The sequence below is a fragment of the Asparagus officinalis genome, chromosome 4 (genome assembly GCF_001876935.1).
Source record: "Asparagus officinalis chromosome 4, Aspof.V1, whole genome shotgun sequence".
NCBI lineage: Eukaryota > Viridiplantae > Streptophyta > Magnoliopsida > Asparagales > Asparagaceae > Asparagus > Asparagus officinalis.
In genome coordinates, this window is record NC_033797.1 from 18,738,579 (window position 1) to 18,759,352 (window position 20,774).

At 37.6% G+C, this 20,774-nt stretch overlaps 2 protein-coding genes across 3 annotated transcripts; both read left to right on the plus strand.

Moving 5' to 3' along the window:
* LOC109839766 (protein FAR1-RELATED SEQUENCE 5-like) lies at positions 2,375-3,506 on the plus strand. Of its 2 annotated transcripts, none has more exons than XM_020408271.1 (2): positions 2,375-3,099; positions 3,169-3,506. In XM_020408271.1, the coding sequence occupies exons 1-2, from the start codon at positions 2,405-2,407 to the stop codon at positions 3,479-3,481; spliced, it is 1,008 nt and encodes a 335-aa protein (XP_020263860.1). In that variant the 5' UTR covers positions 2,375-2,404; the 3' UTR covers positions 3,482-3,506. The 2 variants fall into 2 exon arrangements, with proteins under 2 accessions (XP_020263860.1, XP_020263861.1); XM_020408272.1 differs by having other exon boundaries at positions 2,375-3,046; positions 3,116-3,506.
* Positions 11,517-18,940, plus strand: LOC109836817 (transcription factor LHW). The gene is made up of 10 exons (XM_020404831.1): positions 11,517-12,078; positions 12,753-12,962; positions 13,046-13,127; positions 14,262-14,303; positions 14,403-14,462; positions 14,645-16,459; positions 16,591-16,692; positions 17,622-17,762; positions 17,842-17,967; positions 18,411-18,940. The coding sequence occupies exons 1-10, from the start codon at positions 11,981-11,983 to the stop codon at positions 18,573-18,575; spliced, it is 2,841 nt and encodes a 946-aa protein (XP_020260420.1). The 5' UTR covers positions 11,517-11,980; the 3' UTR covers positions 18,576-18,940.

Consider the following 20,774-nt stretch of genomic DNA (forward strand, 5'->3'; position numbering starts at 1 on the left):
AAGAGAGAGGGGGAAGAGTTGAATGCTCAAACACCAATGGATGATCCCCTCAAGCTCTTGTGAAATTGTCTTCACAAAACCAAACTTATAAAATTGCTTAAAAGCTTTTTAAATAAACTTAAACCAAACTTTAAAACCCTTGTAAAACTCTATTAAACTTGTTTAAAACATTCTCTTGGTTGGTGGGAGAGAAAAATGCCATGGGGTATTTATAACAACCCAAGACATCAGCCAAAATCCAAAGAAAATGACCAAAAATCCATAAGAAAACAAAACTGGAAATTAACTGTTACCGTCTAATGGTAATATCGACGGTTGACCGCAGAGCCATAGCCGGTCGACCACGAAAGATTGAAGAACAGAGCAAAGTCTCTATACTTTTGGCGGTCGACTGCCGCGACCACTCCGGTCAACCGCGGACGGATATTTCAGATACTCAGGTTTGAAAATAGCTTTCTGACTTTTAAACTCAATTTAAACATAGTAAAAAAATTCAAAAAAATGTAAAACTTTGGGGAATACTTGTAAACATAAAAATGAACATGTTACAACTGGTTTTTAAATAGCACCTCCCAAATGAGAAATCTCTTCATTTTACAAAATAGTCAAAAACATGAAAATGATCATACTTGAAATTTGATATTTTGACTAAACTGTGTTTTGAAACTTTATAGAATGATTATATAGTCTTGATAAAAGATATAAACTATTGTTGTTAAGTCTATAAAACAAAAACACAATGTTTTATCAAAATACAAAGTTTTGCACAATATGTGTATTTGACACAATGATAAATATGAAACATGTATATATATGTAAACAAAAAAATATAGGTTTCATATTTGTATAAACTTGTAAACAATAAAACTAAAACACACACACACACACACACACACACACACACATCTATATGAGAAATCTTCCTGTGCGAAATCTTTTTCGCACAGCACTGTGCGAAAAACGTCCGTGAGCCCTTGGATTTAACGAGCGGCTCACGTTCGTTTCAGAAACCCAAAAAACTCCCGTGACCTCAAATCCTCCTCCCTCTTCTAAATCTCGTCTCCTTCTCTCAGCTCAAATCTCCCTCTCTCTCCTCAAACCCTCCTCCCTCTCTCCCCCTCGTGGAGCCCTCTCGCTCGTGAAACGAATCTTCTTCAACGCCGCCGACCATCTCCTCAAACCCTCCCCTCCCTCTCTCGCTTGTGACCCCAAGCACCGCCGCCGACCAACTCCGACTCCGACCCCGACCAACTCCGACTCCGACCTCCTCCTCCAACTTCGGATCCGACCCAGGACGTGAGCCGACTCCGACCTCCGACCTCCAACTTCGGAGCCGACTCCGGACGTGAGCCACTCTCTCTCACTTGGAACCAAAGGGAGCTTGAATCAAATTTTTTTGTAGGTAAAATTTTAATTTTACTTTTTAAGATTGAGGGTTCTTGTTGTTTAATGAGTTATACATGATTATGATGGTTGATGCTTGTTGGATTTTAGTCAAAATTGCTTGTTGGATTTTTTATTGTCCTCTCAAAAGCCGAATTTTTTTTGAGAATATGTTGGCTGGTGTTCTACATTCTCCCTTAGTTCTTCATGTTCCTATGTCCTGATGTGTTTTCTGAGAATGCTATGTTTTGAGTACTCAAACTGTAGCTATATGCTTCTTTTAATAATGCTATGTTTTGAGAATGCTATGTTTTGAGTTTAAATATCAGTAGTTAGTAAATATATATTTTGAAGTTAGAAACATGTTTATTTTTTATGGAGAACTCAAACTGTAGCTATATATATTTTGAGAATGCTATCATGTTCCTATGTCCGAAGCTTATGGAGAACTCAAACTGTAGCTATATGCTTCTTTTAATAATGCTATCATGGCTGCTAAATTTGAATCCTTCTATGGTTGAGTTTGGTTATATCATGCTCGTGCTTTCATTTTTTATAGTTTAGGTGGTTGCCTTGTATATGAATGTGTGGATTGCGTTTAACAGCATATAAATTCAAGTTGGATTATTCATTGACCTTTCAAGTTAGAATAGTGTTTATTTTTTTGCATAGTGGTCTTTGATGGTTTGTTCTTGATGTTTGTTCTTGATGTTTATTTTTGTAGGTAAAAATTATTCTTGATGTTTGATCCAATGAAAACTGAAGATGGTTGCTCCCATGTTGTTGATGAAAAAAATCTCTCAATTAGATAACTTAGTTGTGCCAATTGTTGATGAGCACTTAAAACCAAAAATAGGAATGACTTTCGGCAATTTAGAAGAAGCTGAAAAATTCTACAGAAATTACGGAAAGGTCGGAGGTTTTGATATCCGTAATAGCACAACAAATTATGGGAAGGATAGAGAGTTAATTTGCAAAAGTTAAGCAGTTTGGAGAGGTGAACATTCCAACAAACAAGCAAATGGCCTTCTTTGAAAACTCTAGCGGAGGTTTTCATAGAATTGGATGCATTGAGACCGATGTGAGAAATTATGAAAGAGATTTGAGAGAGGAGAGGCGCGGTCATGATGCACAAATGATGTTGGATCATTTCAAGTCGGAACAAGAGAAGAATCCTTCATTTTATTATGTTTATGAAGTTGATGAAGAGAAGCGCTTAACTCATTGTTTTTGGGTGGATGGCATTGCTAGAATGAATTATCAACACTTTGGCGATGTTGTCTCCTTCGATGCCACGCATAACACAAATCAATATGGCTTGGTATTTGTGCCGTTTGTAGGCATAAATCACCATTGGCAAAGTGTTTTTTTAGGATGTGGCTTGATCCCAAACGAAGAGGCAAAGTCTTTCGTATGGTTGTTTAACAAATGGATTGAAGCAATGGGTCATCCTCCTTCGGGCATGATTACAGATCAATGTCTTGGCATATGCAAGGCAATTGAAACAGTTTTTCCAGAAATTCGGCACAGGTTTTGCATTTGGCATATCTTGGACAAAGTTCCGGAGAAGTTGGGTAAATTGGCTTATAGAACAGAATTTATGAAATCTTTCAAAGAAAATATTTGGGACTCCGAGACTGTTAGCTCTTTTGAAGAGAATTGGGTTTCAATTCTTAAAAAAAATGGATTGGAAACGCATGATTGGCTACATGATATCTATAAAATTAATTGGGTTTCAATTCTTAAAAAAAATGGATTGGAAACGCATGATTGGCTACATGATATCTATAAAATTCGTGAAAAATGGGCTCCGGTTTATCATAAACAACACTTTTGGGCTAGAATGTCTAGTAGTCAAAGAAGTGAAGGGATGAATGCATTGCTAAAAATGCATGTATCAAGAAAAAATTCACTTCATGATTTCGTTACCATCTTTCAGAGGGTCTTGGCGAGACAAAGAGAGGGGGAGCTTAAAGAAGATCATTACACAGTGGAGAAAAAGCCAAATCTGAAGACTTTGTGGTCAATGGAAAAACAAATGGCCCAAATCTACACGAAAAAAAATCTTTTATATATTTCAAGAAGAGCTTCAACCTAGCTTAATGTATAACATTGAGCTGGTAAAAGAAAATGAAAGAAAAAGTACCTTCCAATTGAATTTTTGTGGTCATGATGAAAGATTGAGACATATTATACTTTGCAAAACAACTAAAATGATCCGTTGTTCGTGTCTCATGTTTGAATTCAAGGGCATTCCATGCCGACATATCTTGGCATATCTTAAAATTACCAATCATAGTGAGTTACCGGAGCAGTATATTCTAAGAAGATGGTGCCGAAATGTCAGAAAAAGTGTTGTTCTTAGAGATGATAATATTATTGGAGATAATGCCACAATTAATTTTGCTTCTCGTTTTAGTGAACTAAATTGCTTAGCTAATGAAATGGTCGAAGAGGGGCTATCTTCTAATGACGCATATGAATTAATGCGTGAAATGATGATGGATGCTATTAATAAGGTGCAACGTTTGAAACTCATCAATGATGAAGAAATTGAACAAGATGTAGAAGCACAATATAGTAATGCGGAGTGTTCTCAAGATATAGTTCATGAACCAAGTCAAGCAAGAACAAAAGGAAGGCCTAGAGGGAAGAGGTTAAAGCCATTGAGAGAGATCCGCAAATGCCGGCCTAGGAAATGCAAATTGTGTGGAAAGCGAGGGCAAAATCATGATAGCAGAAATTGCCCTCTAAAATTTTCGAGGTAGTGTATTATTTTTTTAGTAATACTAATGCTATTATTTTAAGCTTTTTTTTAAGTTGGTGCAACTATGCAATGATCTTTAATGTGTTTTGCTATCATTAATTTTTTATAGTGATTCAATGGAACAAGATAATATTGATGAAGCCACTGATGATTTAGAAGATTCCTTTGAGGAAGGTAATGGTTAATACATACGGAATAACTTGTACATTTCCATTTTGTTGATGGATTGTGATTTTTTAATGTGATGAAGCACTTTATTGTATTTTTGGGTTGAGTTTTTGTATCTTTTGTGTTGGTACGTTGATATCAGAATTTGTTGGTAATAGTCGTCATGTGTTGGAAGAAGATGGCTTAGTCGAAATAGTTTTTGTATGTGCTCCTTTATTCAAAAGCTCTGTAATACCCTTGATTCAAAGACTGGCTTGAACTCTTTCTATGCTCTGTATGTGCTCCTTTATTCAAAAGCTCTGTAATACCCTTGATTCAAAGACTGGCTTGAACTCTTTCTATGCTCTGTATGTGCTCCTTTATTCAAAAGCTCTGTAACGAGCCTGGGTATATGAAGCGTTATTGTTTAACCTTGTATTTTGACGAGTATGTGTCCTCATCTGAGGCATAAGGGTTATGGTTTATGGTTAAAATCTTAGATTCTTTACTTGAAACCTATCTTATTTAGATTTGATGCAAGGTCTACTCATTGTCCCCTGCAGCAATCTACTCAACAAGTTCTGAGCATGTATAATGACCTCTACAGAATTCAGATGAGAAAATGCAACCAATTAGTATCATGCTAAAATTAAAACATTTACTCATTCTTGCATTTGGAACATTGATTGATTCAGCACTTGATAATCATGGATTCTTGGGAAAATGAAAACTTGTTCACACATATAAGTACACATCTTCTCTAGCTTTAAGCTTAACCATCACTATCAGCTTAATTTCCATTAAGTATTTCCTGAGGGAATGTGTTTGTTTAGAAGGCACCACCTGGTCACACATATTCAAATAAGATTTCATTTAGTGGTGAAACCACAATAAGGCCATATATATATTTCACAAAGACGAATTTACATACTTGTAAGGCCACTAATTCAAACCATTGAAAGGAAACTGATGCCTCAAATAACTCCTGTAAAATCATTCACAACATTCTCATGTTAAGAAAATACAACAAACTCTCCATTCACTTGAATGTTCTTCTCATCATTCACAACATTCTCATGTTAAGAAAATACAATAAACTCAAAACACAATCTCATGTTAAGAAAATACAACAAACTCAAAACATAGCATTCTCAGAAAATACAACAACAGACTTGAATGTTCTTCTCATCATTCACAACAAACTCGCAGCAAACTCAAAACAGCAAACTCAAGGCAACAAACACTTTTCAGCAAACTCAAATGTCATTAGGGAAACAATTTTTCAGCAAACTCAGAAAATACAACAAACTAATATGTTGCTCAGTCATTTGACTATAACACAGAACAACAATATCAGTACAACGATACTTAAAAATTTCAAATATAAAATTACATCATTCAACAATTTTTTCAACACCTCATCATTTTTTTCTAGCCTTTCCAGCCTTTTTGTGATGTTCTTGTTATCACCAACCCATTCGAAGAAGTTGCAACCCTTGCAATTAGGTCCCTTGTATCTCGGGCATCCATAAAATTCCAAGCCGTTATTGTGTCCTTGCTTGCACATCCGTATTTTGCAAATTAACCCACAATAACATTTTCTTTGAACTAAACCCTCATCTTCTTCTCCACTGAACTCACACGAAAAGTTCTTCATTATGGCACGCGATGTCTTAAGATAGAAAACAAGATGCATATAAATTCAGTAAGTTGACAGATATAATAGGCAGATAAAAAGCAATGACACCCCCTTTCCATCTTCTACCAACCAAAAATTCAGTAGATACAAAAGATATCCATCTTCTACCAAAAATTCAGTAAATTCAGTAAGTTGCAAACAAGGAAATATAATAGGCAGATATCCATCTTCTACCAACCAAAAATGAGAATAGAAAATAAACTATGAGAAAAGGATAGCCCCTTCATAGATACAAAAGATACCAGAAAACCCAATCAAGAATTACCTAAACAAATTTCGCGCAGTGCTGTAGATATGCGGATGCAACGGTGCTGTATTCAAATAAATCACCTGATCAACAAAACCCATCAAACAAAACCCAAATTTAACAATAAAAATCGAGTAGGATACATCACCTGAGGGATTGACCTTGTGCTTGTATCCGGCGGTGGGATTGACCTGCCACTCGACGAGCTCCTTATGGAGACGATTGCATGCGATCTTGCTTAGGGTCTGAAATCAATGGAGAAATCAAAGTAGGGTTTGAAATTTTTTGGGAGAGGAGAGAAAACCGATCATTACTTTGCGAGGTCGGAGGTTGGAGTCGGCTCACGTCCTGGGTCGGATCCGAAGTTGGAGGAGGAGGTCGGAGTCGGAGTTGGTCGGGGTCGGGGTCGGAGTTGGTCGGCGGCGGTGCTTGGGGTCACGAGCGAGAGAGGGAGGGGAGGGTTTGAGGAGATGGTCGGCGGCGTTGAAGAAGATTCGTTTCACGAGCGAGAGGGCTCCACGAGGGGGAGAGAGGGAGGAGGGTTTGAGGAGAGAGAGGGAGATTTGAGCTGAGAGAAGGAGACGAGATTTAGAAGAGGGAGGAGGATTTGAGGTCACGGGAGTTTTTTGGGTTTCTGAAACGAACGTGAGCCGCTCGTTAAATCCAAGGGCTCACGGACGTTTTCGCACAGTGCTGTGCGAAAAAGATTTCGCACAGGAAGATTTCTCTCTCTCTCTCTCTCTCTCTCTCTATATATATAACCAAAACTGGTATGTGTGTGTATGTGATTGAGCTTGAAGTATCTACACACAAGTATAAACCTAAACTATAAACACTATAAACTATGTACCCAAGCTTGATGAAGGTCTTTAATGAGCTCAACTTGGTAAACTTACGGATGAAGTTTGAACTAGAATCTTTAACTTGAATTACATTGCTTCACTCCACTATTCCGCCAACCTCTATTGGATATGATCGTGAAAATTTGATTCCATCCATCCTTCAACATATTGTTTGTCTAGAATAAATAGGAAAATACAAACACTAGACAAACAATATTAGTTATAAATTATTTATAAAAATATCATCAAAACAAGAAGGCCAACATCCACACCAAAAAAAGACAGTCCTAATACAAAGAAAGGGACGACCATCAGTCTCGACAACACCGCTCGCATTAAATGCATGACGAAGAGTTATGATTACTTCTTGGATAACACTCATATTTCGCTATCCAGTTGCAATCACATTAAATACACATTATAACGACTCATCGGATGTTGCCTACCTGCGTCTTGTCGCTATCACATTAAATGAGGTGAAAAAGGGTCCCAAATATTAGCCAGATCGATGGACGACATGTGTAAAGCAGAAGTGTTTGATGGAAAATTTATAGTAACAAGAAAAATAATGAAAGAATCGTATTTTGATTTATTCTCTCTAACTGCTTAGAAAAAGAATGATTACAACCCTCTCAATCTTGATTACAATTTGGTTTCCTGATTACAAAAGAGAGGAGAATGGATTTGATTCTTCCATTTGTTTAATTCTGGGTTCTTCACGGTGGCGATGGAGTGCCTCCCTCGAATGCTCGCGTCGAGTTTGCTCTCCGTTGATGATCCGACGTTTTGCTTTACTGGAACGATGTCTTCTCCTCACAGTTTGACACTGTGGAGAACTTGCCAAGCAAGTTTTAGAACTCTGAACGAGTTTAGAAGAACTCTGTAAAAGAGTTGATTTGAACCGAAAATCGGTTAATAAGCCAAAGCCAGCAGAAAGCTCCGGTGGTCGATCTCCAAAGCTTCAAGCAATTCCCCAAAAAGCCAGCGATCCCCCAAAGAGAGAGAGAGAGAGAGAGCCAAGATCTCTTCTTTTCTACCCCAAAATCCCGGATCCGAACTCAGTTGAGTTTCGAGGTATTTATAGGGGATTAAGGGGGTGTAACCGCCCCCTTAATTTGCTTCTAAATGGGGCTGAGTGGGGTGTAACCATCCCCCCTTAAACATCTCCCTAAATCGTGGGGAAAATAGTTTTGAAACCGTTCAGTTCGTGCTTTGAACGAGTCAAAACGCCAATCTGGGCGTTCTGGGCCCGAACTCTGCGTTTTAGATCTGAAACGCAGAGTTGAGCCTGTTTTAGGCTGAAAACGCACAGGTCACGCAGCGCAGAGATAAACTCTACGTTTTGGACCTGGGACGCAGAGTTGGGTTCTGCATGAACTGTGCGTTTTTGGACCTGGGACGCAGAGTTGAGCTTTGTATGAACTCTGCGTTTTGATGTTATAACACAAGGATGACCTCTGCGTTTTGAGGTTATAACGCTGGTTCGACCCGTGCGTCTTGATGTTGCAACACGGGTCCGGCCTGTGCGTTTTGATGTTACAACGCAGGTCCGATCCGTACATTTTGATGTTACAACGCAGGTCCGACCCGTGCGTTTTGATTCTGCAACGCAGGTCCGACCCGTGCGTTTTGAGGTTATAACGCTGGTTTGACCCGTGCGTTTTGGCTTTGAACGCTAGGGATGAACCCTACGTTTTGATTCTGTAATGCAGAGGTGAGCCTTAGGCGGGCTTGATGAACTTCAGGCTAAGTCCAATGTTCAGACGAAGTCCAGTCTTGCAGACGGACTTCAGAACATGACTTGCTGCGAAGAACAGGTCATAACTTTCAAACTGTAAGTCGAAATTGGACGAATTATATATGAAAATCGGCTATCTCGACGAGACGGAGCCGACCAAACCAACCCCATGGGGTTTGGTTTGCTCCGTTAGTTTTGCCAAATTCCTTACGGTTTGAGAGATATATGCGTTTTGGTTTGAAGAGACCGTCGATTTGTAGTCTCTTTTGCTAGGGCGTTGCAAAGATCGTCATCTTGTAATCTTCATCTTGGCTACTCAAAAATACGAGAGTCGTCAGATTGTAACTCCCGATGTTGATTGTGAAGGCTGTTGATTAGAGCTTTCATCAGTTGTTGCGAAGGTCGTCAGGTAACCTTCATCGATCTACGTGAAAATCTTCAAATTGTAACCTTCTAGAAGTCGTCAGATTGTAACTTCCATCATCGGTGTTTGATGGGGATAAGTCATCTGTTGTGATTTTTTAGACAGCCTACAAGAAGTAAAAAACATTAGTTGTGATGGTTGAGTCGGATTACCAGTTTGCCTCCACACCCCCTGTAACATGGTGCTACCTCCACCATTCCAATGTCTGGTTCATAAAAACCCTAAGTCTACACTTTTCTTAGTACTCGTTTTATTAGTTAATAACTTGAGCATCGAAGGGCACGCCAGAGAAATCTCTTTCGGGGTCTCTAATGTCTGTTGTTCATGCATGGAATTGTTTTTCACAGTTTGTGAGCCATTAGAGGAGATCAATGACCCATAATCTTCTCTTAATATCACCTTACTCACAAATTATCTTTCAGACATAAACATGGCATATATGCTATTAACCTAAATAATAACTTGACAAACTCTTGGGCCATGACTAAATAAATTTGCCATGACTGAATTTGGTCCAATTTTGGATTCATTTCTGATTGGTAAAAACATGATTAGTTTTGGTTCTAAAGTTAAAAAAGAAGTCATAAAACTAGTTTAGTGTTAGAACACCATCTCTTTGGTCTAACTCTAAACTAGTTTAGAATAGAACTGTGTCAGGATTGAATATAAGCAAAAACACTCTTAGACTTACTAACAGCTGTATTCTTACTTTTTAGTAGAGAATTTACTTAGTAGGACATGATCATCTTGCCTAATAATTGCACTGAAGGGAGCATACCCAGATTGAAACTAACAAAACTAAAGGCACTAACCCATGATAGGGTTTTACCAAAAAGTTAACCAAACCTAGAGCTCACCACCTCACCCTAAAACAACAACAACAGTCAGAAAAGAATAAAAACCACTACAACTCTCCATCAAAAGAAAGGGCAAGCTCCCATTAAACAACAACAAAATGAGAGGACAGTCCCTGCTTTGTGTCAGCCTTACGTATAAAATACTAGGAATTTGAGTCCCTCCGTTAAAAGAATAAAACTAACAAATTATAATATTGCTAGCTTTCTACCTACTTAGTGGTATTTTTGTGAATTGGTTCAGCATTGAGGATGTAAATGTAAGTGTTGCGAAGACTAGGCATTAGTTCTCTCTGACTGTCCGAAAGCAAAGGGCACCAAAGAGGAACTCATTTGGCCTTTTCCTCACTTTTGGTGAAAAAAAGGGTATTTTATTCAGAGGCCAGAATCCGACAAGAGTAGTGGCACGCTGTAAATTAAATGCCAGTTGATGGTTGTTTATTGTAAACTCCTTGGACGTTATTGGTCGGGGAATTATTTTTTTCAAGATAGACCCCCCCCTCAGATTTTCTTTTTCAGGGCTTAAAATTATAAGGTTTTGGTCGTCCGATAAATCAAATCACCTCAACCAGAAAAACTTCTAATTAAAAGCGTTTTAAACCAGATTGAATCTATAATTTTATATACAAAATAAGCATTCGTAAGTACTTTAATTTTTATTTTCAAATTTTAATTTTTATCTTTAATAATACTATTGTTATAACATACTTTATATATGTATATGAGGTAGATATACTCTCAAAGTGATTAACAATAATTCCTGAATTTTTAGCCTTCAATCTCTGCAAGTGCATAACCTATTTAAATGCTATGTATTTTAATAATCTTAGATTTTAGAATGCTAAATATATACTTTGACAATACTATCATATGGTAAAAATGGAGTACAAATTCATTTCACAAAGACATCGAATCTATAATTTACTTAATTAAAATTAAGATATAGTCTGTATTCCTATTAGATAGATCACAAGGGTTATCATTTTTAAACAAAGAGAAAAATAAAAATAAATAATCTCAAGATAGTTGTAATTATAAAGGTGATATCAGAATCTTTTTGTTTTTTCCCCTCTCTGGATTAATTTTGTTGATAAAGTTAATAATTTCTACTTGATTATTTCTATATGAATAGCTACAATCGGTGATTTGAGAGCTATCCATATAAATATAGTATTTAGAGTCAATTGTGTAATCATACCATATTGTGATCAGGGTATCAGAATGTATTTATAAACCTAAAATAGTAGAGTAGCTACAAAATTTAGGTTAAATGGAATAAATACCTTCAAAATTTGCAAAAAGGATAGTCGTTAAAATTCTAATAACAATAAAACCAGGGCGCTTCCTGCAAAAGTTCCAGCCAAAAAGTACGCTGACGGAGCAATTTAAGCGTCTCCACGTTCAGAGCATTTTCCCCTCCCAGCGAATCCACAGTAGTATCGTCACCACTGATACCAAGCGCGAAATCAGAGCGGAAAAAAAAAACTCTTCTCTCTCCTCTCTCACTCTTTCTCTCTCCTCGGTTTCCGGAAATGACCCTGATGGAGGGAATGATGGCCGCCCACGGGACCAGCGCCCCTTCAGACTAGCTCTCCTCTCTTCCCAAAAAGGACAAAATAAAAATTAAAACTCCTCTTTCTCTGTCTAGAATTCTTCTTCTCTCCTCTTTGTTTTCTATGGGTCGAAGGAGGACGGCGGCGGAGGTGGCGGAGAGGGCGGAACCGGCGAGGAAGAGGAGCGGCGGGGGGGGGGGTACGGACTCAGCAGGCGGGAAGGGGATCTTGCCGTGGGAGCTAGGGTTAGGGTTTTTCGAGAAGATTGTTACTTTTTAAGGGTTTTCTTTTTGCTTTCTAATTCGCTCGCTTAGGGTTTCGGAACGATGGGGGGTTTGGTTAAAGAAGTGCTGAGGAGGCTCTGCGTTGAGTTTGGATGGTCTTATGCTGTTTTCTGGAAGCTGATCGGGTTTGGAGATCAGATGTAAGCTTCGATTTGATCTTTCTTTGTTGTTTTTGCCGTTAAATTTTCATTATTGTATTTTCTTTTCTTTTCTTTTTTTAGAAGAAAAATCTTTTTCTTAAATGTTTTCTCGTGTGGCTATCAATGGCAAGTGAACAAACTTTGGTATTTGACATTTTTGTGCTATAGGGATGATTTTGATGGGGAAGAATATCCCTGTTTTTTGGTGGATAATGACTGTATGATTAGATGCAGGGGATCAAAATCTCTTTTTTTTTTGTTTCTTTGGGCTTTGTTATAGGCCTTTTCTTTGGGTGATGTCTAGTGTTTGGTTAGATCTTGTTCTTTAAATGAACTTTTGTTTGACCATTAATGATCAAATGAAAAACTTTAGTGTCAAATTTTTTGTTCCATGTTCTAATTAGTTTACTTGGGAGAATATGCTCTCTTTTTCCTTCTTTTTTTTTTGCTTCTTTAAGAAGGTAATAAATGTGATAGCGTTGCTTATCTTGGTGGATAATGACAGGGTGATAATTGCACTCATTTTGAACTTAAAATGAGCTCTTTTTAAGATAGAAAACAAAATAAAGGACCTGTCTTTTCCCTTTACTTTCTGTTTTCAAATTGCTGAGTTTTACTGTTTTACTCTTGAATAAATGAAGATGTAGTTGAAGTTTTAGTCTCAAATTTAATAGGAATTTGGTGTGGGAAGATGGACATTGTGAGCGAACTTCTGTTGCCTCGGCTGCTTCTGGGTTTGAAGCAATTGATCTTTTAATTAAGGAAAGTGGGGTGCTTCGAGGCTCTCAAAATGGTGGCTTTTCTCAGCTTGGAGGAACTGAGGACAGAGTGAGAACTCTAGTTTTCAAGTTGATGGCAACTCAGGTTCATCTTGTCGGAGATGGGTGTGTAATTTTTTTCATTTTTACCATTGAATCATTTTTGTTATTTCCTTTGTTTCTTTACTTAATGACCTAGTGTATTTCAGGATAGTTGGGAAAGCTGCTTTGACAGGGAAACATGAATGGATGCTTGGAGATATGCTCTCTAATAGGGGATTCACGTCTAAGGTATTTCTCAATTAGATCTATTTTCTGCAAGAATTCAACAGAAGATGTTTGTTATTATCAAAACTTTCATACGAAGGCTACTTCAGGAAATGTTGATGGGTCTAGTGTTAAATCTTTCGCTCAATAGAATAGATGATTTCATAATGATCCACTCCAGTTTCAAAACATGCAAAAAATTGCCATATACTTGTTCTCTCCCTTTCTCTAGAAAACATATGCTTTTTATCATAGTCGGATTGTCAATCATTGATCAGCTTTACATGTCAGTTAGAATACATGACTGTATTCATGCATTCCTCAAAATGGCTATCCTGTAGTTTTTGTCATGAGAGGTGATCTTTATTAGCTTTGGGTTTTTATGCAAAATTTGTTATCCTCTCGAAATATTTTGTTTGATCGATACATCACCTATGCTAGAGCTCAATCAAACTTAGTTTCCATCATGATTGACTGCCAACATACTTCTGCCAGCTGTAGCTGCTCCCAAGAACAATATTTTTTTTGCTGAGGTCAGATGTGGAGAGTTATAGACTCAAGTCCTGGCAACTGTGTTTTAATCTGACATTGCTGTGGGATTTTAGAGCTTGAATTTTTTCATTAGGTGGGTGGTGTTTCGGGATCCTGATGGTACCATTATTATCACAGTTTCCATATAGTATGACCTGTATTTTCCCTTATTATTTTTAGCTTCCTTTCATCGACGTTGAGCTGTGATGCTGTAGCAAGAGGTGACTTGCATTTGAATTCAAATCCATGATTTTTCTGGCAAGCAGCCTGACTGAACTTTCATCTCGTATGTCACATTCACATTCCCGAGTGTGCATGATAGTTATTGAAGTTCATTACAATAGATTGTCAGATTGTAAATTCCTTGATTTTCTGCAAGTTATTGTGTATGGCATTCTATGGTTACTTTTTAATTTACTTCGAGAAATTGAAATTTATAACAATATTTGACTTAAATGAACAATTTCTCCTGTCAGTATTGAAGTTCTTTATTTCTTTTACCGTATAGTTATCATTGTATATGTTATAATTGTAATGTTATTGGCTTGGAGTTGGCTAAACCATTTTAATGTTCTGGACGGCAAATAGGTCCATTATGACAATTTTTTTGTATTTGTATTGATTCAGGTTTTGGCTGAGATCAATAACCAACTTCTGGCAGGCATCAAGGTCAGAAAAGCCTAATTAATATTTGCTTCCATTGGCGTGACCTTTCCTTCTATTCTTTTCATGTTTTTCAGCTGCTTACGAATGTTGTTTGTTCCACAGACAACAGCAATTATTCCAGTGCTTCCTCAAGGCATTTTGCAACTTGGTTCCACTCAAATGGTAAGTTCTTGTTCAATTTTATCTGATGTGAAAAATCATTGTTGATGACACAGAATCTCAAGTAAGAGGAGATTTATCTTAATTATTTGCTCTTAGGAGTAAATTTGCTACTTCGTTTATTAATTAGGAGTGATACTATAGTAACTGGAATATGTACTAACTTTCGATAACTGCTCTTTCAGCTCCCTGAGAATTTTGGGTTTATAGTTCATGCAAAGAGTTTGCTTGGACAGCTGCAATTCGTGCGAGGGGCTGTCTTATCTAGTGACACTCAGAAAATTTTGTGCCAGAAACTAGTAGAATCTACCGGAATGCAAACAACTCACAAACAATATAGAGAAGCTAGGACTGATATAAATGGTGCATCATCTGTCAATGATGATAATCATAATCACCAACATTTCAGCCCTGCACTTTCTAGAACTTTTACTGAGATTTGTCCTTCATCTACACAGTTATATGACCAAATGTCAGCCATTGTTTCAGAAACCCCATTAGCTAAAGAGAATATGTCAAGCAAAATGGTACCTCCTAGTACCCAGCCAATTGTTGAAACTCATCATAGCCAAGTTGATAGTGGAGCTCAGGAAGCTCATACAATGTTCTCTAATCCTGATGCAAGGCTGCTTCAGAGCATACTTCCTTGCAAATCTGACTCTCAAAACCATCAGCAATCTCCAACTGGTTTACCCTATAATAGATTGGCATTCCTTGAAGAACAACTATCTATGCCCAGTGTTAGAGCAGGAGAGTTTGCTAATAATCGTGAATCTACATTAGCTAATACTAACATGCTGCAGTTACTATCCTACGGATGCACATCTCTCCAACCTCTCCAAGGTTCTGAGAGCATTTCATCATTTGCCAGAAGCCAATTGCTGGAAAGTGCAAATGGTATTGGCAAATTCAATTCATTTGCCAGTGGCATAGGAAGTTTCAGGAGCCAGCATGCTGAGTCATCTAGCACAGAGTTGCCTCAAGTGTTGAACCCGATTGATCATTTGGAGCAGGGTCATCTAAACTCCATTGATACAATATTTCATTCTGGATCTCTTAGAGAAAAGCAGAAGAGCAACGATGGTCAATATCAAGCTCTGGAGAGCCAATTCACCCAATATGATGAGCATGGTTCTTCCTACTCTCCCTTGCTTGATCCTGTTCAGAAAAATAAAGCACATCAAGAATCTCCCTGTGTTGAAAATGGTAGGGACCCAACACCAGCTGGAAGTGGTAACAAGAGCAACGAGAAGGCCGGGAATCTGCAAGCTTTAGATGAGAAAATTTCAGTAAGCCTGCTACAGTCTTCGTCAGCAAATGATTTGTTTGATGCATTGCGTCTTGATCAATGTAAATCTGGGTTCTCTGATAGCAAATTGGATAACGTGAAAATACATGCCGCTGAAAATGCTCATGGATTGAATACTGATGTTTCTAATCGCATAACTGAGTTTGAAGAGTATCTTGGTTATAATGCATTGAATAATGAGCTTTTTTGTAGCGGGATGTTCTCAGTAGCTGGGAGTGACCAACTGCTAGATGCTGTGGTCTCTCAGTTCAACCCCGGTGCCAGATATGAGATGGATGATATTGCGTCTTGTAAGAATCCATTAACAAAGATTAGCAGTTCTTCAACCAATGGATGTGCCACTACATGTAAAAAGACACATGCTGAAACTTTTTCTCTGCCTCCTGTGCCTATAAAGCCTGAGCCGGCACCTTCAAGTTCTTTAAAATCTTCATGCAGCATTGAAAGAAGTGACGGGTGCATTTCCCAAAGCCATGGAAGCTATAAATCTCAAATTAACCTATGGATTGAAGGCCAGAAAATGAGCAATGATAATCACTCTGGGGCACATGGCAAAAAGGTTGATGAGGGAGGTAAACAAGTTAGAAAGAGATCTAGACCTGGGGAGAACCCACGACCAAGACCCAAAGACCGTCAAATGATCCAAGACCGTGTCAAGGAACTACGTGAAATTATCCCAAATGGACCTAAGGTGATCTAAATTTCTGCTGAAGCTCTTCTGCTGATTTTTTTTTTCTGGATTCATAATTTGTCATTGGTTCTTGTATGTTATGCATCTGATGATACTCACTTCTTTCTTTTCATCGTAAATTGGGAAAGCAGTTGAGTATTGATGCTTTACTGGAGAAGACCATCAAGCACATGCTATTCCTGCAAAGTGTAACAAAGCATGCAGACAAGCTGAAGGAAATTGGGGAGCCTAAGGTATATGTTGTTCTTGATCTATGTCATGCTGATATTTGCAGTTTTGTTCTTTTAGTTAAAATATACTTTTAGCAACATTACTTAGATGCATAATATCTGTATTCTATAGTTCTGGCATATATCTTCACACGTTTATTGGTTTTTGAGGATTTTTTGCTGGAAAGCATATCTGAATCCTTTGAATGTTCATATTGTCTCTTGTTTAAGAAACAGCAACATTTGAGTTAAAAATTGTAATGTCTTACCCAATTGATCAGACATCCACATGATTGCTAAATCCATCTTGAACTCTCAATTTGAATCAGAAATCAGATTTATAGGTTCCACGACAGATGTGGCACATAATACTACTTTTACTGTTTCTGGCAATTAAAATACAAATTACTAAAAAAAATCACATAAGTAATCAGTTTTCGTCTCTTGTTCTCTAGGGACCCTTGTCTTTATCCTATTTTATACTGTACATAAGATTTAGATCCGTGTCCGTGTCCTGCAACTGTTTCCTTCATTTCTCCTGCTTCTTCGAAAAGTTTCTTTTCTGCTAGTTCAACTGATTGTTTCATTTGTGATTTTGTGTGTATTGTTTGAGTCATGTTCTTTTTCTTTTCCGTTGTGTGGGGGGTTGGTGGGGTTCATAAGGGGAAGAAGATTAAAGGGGGGCGGATACACATAAGAGATACTCACAGGATATCAACAAATTCAAGGGTAGGACTTTCTACATAATATAGTTTTATCCATTTCATAGCAATGCAATAATAATGATGCTACATAGAAAGCTGGATGTACGAGTTTTGACTTAATGCAATCTTATAGAAGCCCAAGCATTTGTATATGTACTTTTGTCAAATCTCCTAATTTCATTGTGTTTTAATACAGTTAAAGTTCTGCTTAGATATGCCAAACATTTTTATTTCTTAATGCATCCTCAGATCCTCAGCAAGGATGGAGGCTTGCTGCTGAAGGATAACTTTGAGGGTGGTGCAACATGGGCATTTGAAGTAGGTAGTCAGTCCATGACGTGTCCTATTATAGTAGAGGATCTGAATCCACCTCGTCAGATGCTTGTGGAGGTAAACTTTATCTCTTGTTCCTCATTAACTCAGTTTTCAGACAGAGGAAGGATTTCTAGAGACATTGTTGTTTATGCAGATGCTTTGTGAGGAGAGGGGTCTCTTTCTGGAGATAGCTGACTTAGTTAGAGGTTTAGGGCTCACCATCCTGAAGGGGGCGATGGAAGCTCGTGGTGATAAGATATGGGCACGCTTTGCTGTTGAGGTATTATCACAACTTTGCATCCTAAATGTGTATTAGATTATTGTTTCTGACATAGATGTTGATCTTTGTTATAGTACCTAATGTTGGTATAGTATTGGTGTGATTGAAAGCCTTTTTTTTAACCTCCACTAGAACTGAAGTTCTTTAATACTTAGCAATAAATCAGTAGTCTAACAGAAATCATCTACAATCCAAACCAAACTTATAAAATATCAGTTCACACATTTTGGTTGGAAAGTTCAACTTTTGTGCGCTTTCTCTGTACCTCTGGGTGTCAAATTACTAGCATATAGTCTTCTGTATTAGCCTTCTTCATTTTTATGACATATATTGGCTAAAGTCCTCTTTTCCCTTAATTTACAAAAAAAAGAAGCGAAAAACAAAAGTTATAACTTGGTTCTGAACTAGCTTCTCACTTATATCATACCATCTTTTTCATTCAGGCAAACAGGGATGTGACGAGGATGGAAATATTTCTATCACTTGTACAATTGCTGCAACCATCCGCAACAAGCAATGAAATCCCCGAAGGCTTGAACACTCCACAAAATATGTTCCACTCCCCATCATCAATCCCTGCAACTGGTTTATCTGACCGATTGTGGTGAGCCACTGGCAGTTTCCTTTTTCTTTCTTTGTTCGAGAAATGCTATGAGCAGGAGCTAGTGATTTCTTGCTGTGACTGGCATTTCGGTGTCAATGGATTTAATTACTGACAGATTGGTGATTGTTGTTCGGCGAGCTCACTAGAATCAGAAATGTAAAAGTTTTTTTTGTTGCTGATCGTGTATTTTCTTGATTATCACCGGGATTGGGTTCGTATGCAGTTTATGATGTAAAATTGTGTTGTAAAATTAGGGTTTGCAAGATGGTAGGGTTCCACAAGTGTAGAAAAATGACTGTAGGTAGGATTTGAGTCGGTAATTATATGTGCTTTTGTTCTGAAATATGATGATCTGATGCTTCTAAATTCTGTCGTGTGGTTTGTTTTGGAATGCTGATGGGATGGCAAACAATGCAGTAGGATTCTGTTGTTCAGAGTTGTACAAAAGAAGGATCAGGTTTAATCCACGTTGTCTGATCAATTAATTACCAAGTTTTGATTTGAGGAAAATGATCAAAGCAAAAAGACTGCGCAGCAGCAGGTCTTTTATTAAAGTCTTGTGCGTTTACAATGGATTTTCAAAAAGGATGTCTTATAAAAAAACTACTAAATTAATCTTAAAAAAAACAAATTAATCTCGGAAACAAGTTGAGAGAGGGAGAGAGAACTTATGGTGGTTAAATTCATTTTTGTAGTCTCTACGGAAACAGTAGGCAACACCGACCTGGATAATTACTCTAATATACTACAAATATTTTTTTATAAATATCACAAATCGCGGGCTGTGAGTTCGCTCGGCCTATTCTTATCCTTAACTAAGGACGATGACACCACATTTTTGGTGCAGGACCTTTAATAGATCTTAAAGTTAGCTAAAGCAAACACACAACTAGTGCGTGTAAGCCTTTCAAGGCCCAATTAAAGAAGTGTTTTATCAGAACCCGCACTGTGCGGGGAAATAGCGAGCCTTCCCCAAATCTGCAGCATTCTCCAAATTTTTGGGGAGAGCTTTATTATTGTAATAAATGCAATTTTTCAAAATGGGAAAGCTGTTGGAGTTAGAGTAAAAATAATTTGGAGGATATGACTTTTGTTTCTCCATTTTGGAGAAAATTTTGAGGAAGCTGTTGGAGATGCTTTAATAGTCACACAAGAGAGGGAGTAAATGACGGAACTGCTTCTTGATGGTCTGAAGATGAGGCTCAGAACCTCCCGCACCGTGGAGGAGGATACGATAGAACACTTTCGCTAATTAAAGTAGCTTTTCTACGTCAAAAATGGTGTACACCTACGAAAAGTGTGGATCACGTCTTTGTTAGCCGGAGGCTAACTCTCTGGTCCATAGTTATTATTTAAAAAAAAAGGTTTTTATTAATAAAATAGGATAAGGACAAAATTTATCATGGATAAAATGGAGAAAATTCCTCATTGTCTTGTTCAACACAATTATTGATGAGCCCACTCACAAGCGTCTTTATCCTTTTCGGCCTTCTTTTTAAAGTAGGACGAGAAAATAGTGATGTTGCCATATTTTAAGCACTTTCTATATCCAAAAAAAAGTTATTTCACCACACTAACACCATTGCTTGGCGCCACATAATTAAGCTGGCTTATAATTCTTACAGGAGGAATTTTTTTTCTTCAATCACAATTCTCTTTGATTTGAGAGCAAGTTGCACTATGCTTTTAACGAAATGTACAAATTACAGTAAATTCCAGGAGCATGTGTTAAAAAACATAGGTGGACTATCTCCTTTTTTAAAAAAAATTTATTTTCATCCCACATCCCTTAGGATGATAGAAGTTCGTCCATTGCTCTTGTATATAAAGTTCTCAATACAGTGAATAATATTATCAAGTTCTCTTAGATTTCTCTATACTTATTAGTATGATAATACTATAACTACAAAAAAAGTGAAATAGAAATTTTATATTCTCCTGTCAGCCTATAGACTTGAAATTTTTTGCAAATTCTAGGGTCCTGTCAAAAGTGGTATTGGTGGCTGAAAAATGGCTGGCTCTTAATAAGAGTAACGAAACACTAGCTAAGCTGCTAAGTTCAATTATTCGCTGCCCAACTCGCGTAACGTAGACGCGTACAGAGTTACTCTATGAAGTGGTAATTATGTGGCTGTACGTTATGGTGGGCTCTACTAGTTTTGCTCGACTCTGGTTCTAAGCTCAATAAGGTGACGGCAGCCAC

Bases quoted from the DNA above. Each gene is read 5' to 3' on its own strand.
- LOC109839766 (XM_020408271.1), top strand. From the start codon at position 2,405: ATGGCCTTCTTTGAAAACTCTAGCGGAGGTTTTCATAGAATTGGATGC. The intron at 3,100-3,168 runs CTATAAAATTAA...GCTACATGATAT, and splicing joins CATGATTGGCTACATGATAT to CTATAAAATTCGTGAAAAAT.
- LOC109836817 (XM_020404831.1), top strand. From the start codon at position 11,981: ATGGGGGGTTTGGTTAAAGAAGTGCTGAGGAGGCTCTGCGTTGAGTTT. The intron at 12,079-12,752 runs GTAAGCTTCGAT...CAAATTTAATAG, and splicing joins ATCGGGTTTGGAGATCAGAT to GAATTTGGTGTGGGAAGATG. The intron at 14,463-14,644 runs GTAAGTTCTTGT...CTGCTCTTTCAG, and splicing joins AACTTGGTTCCACTCAAATG to CTCCCTGAGAATTTTGGGTT.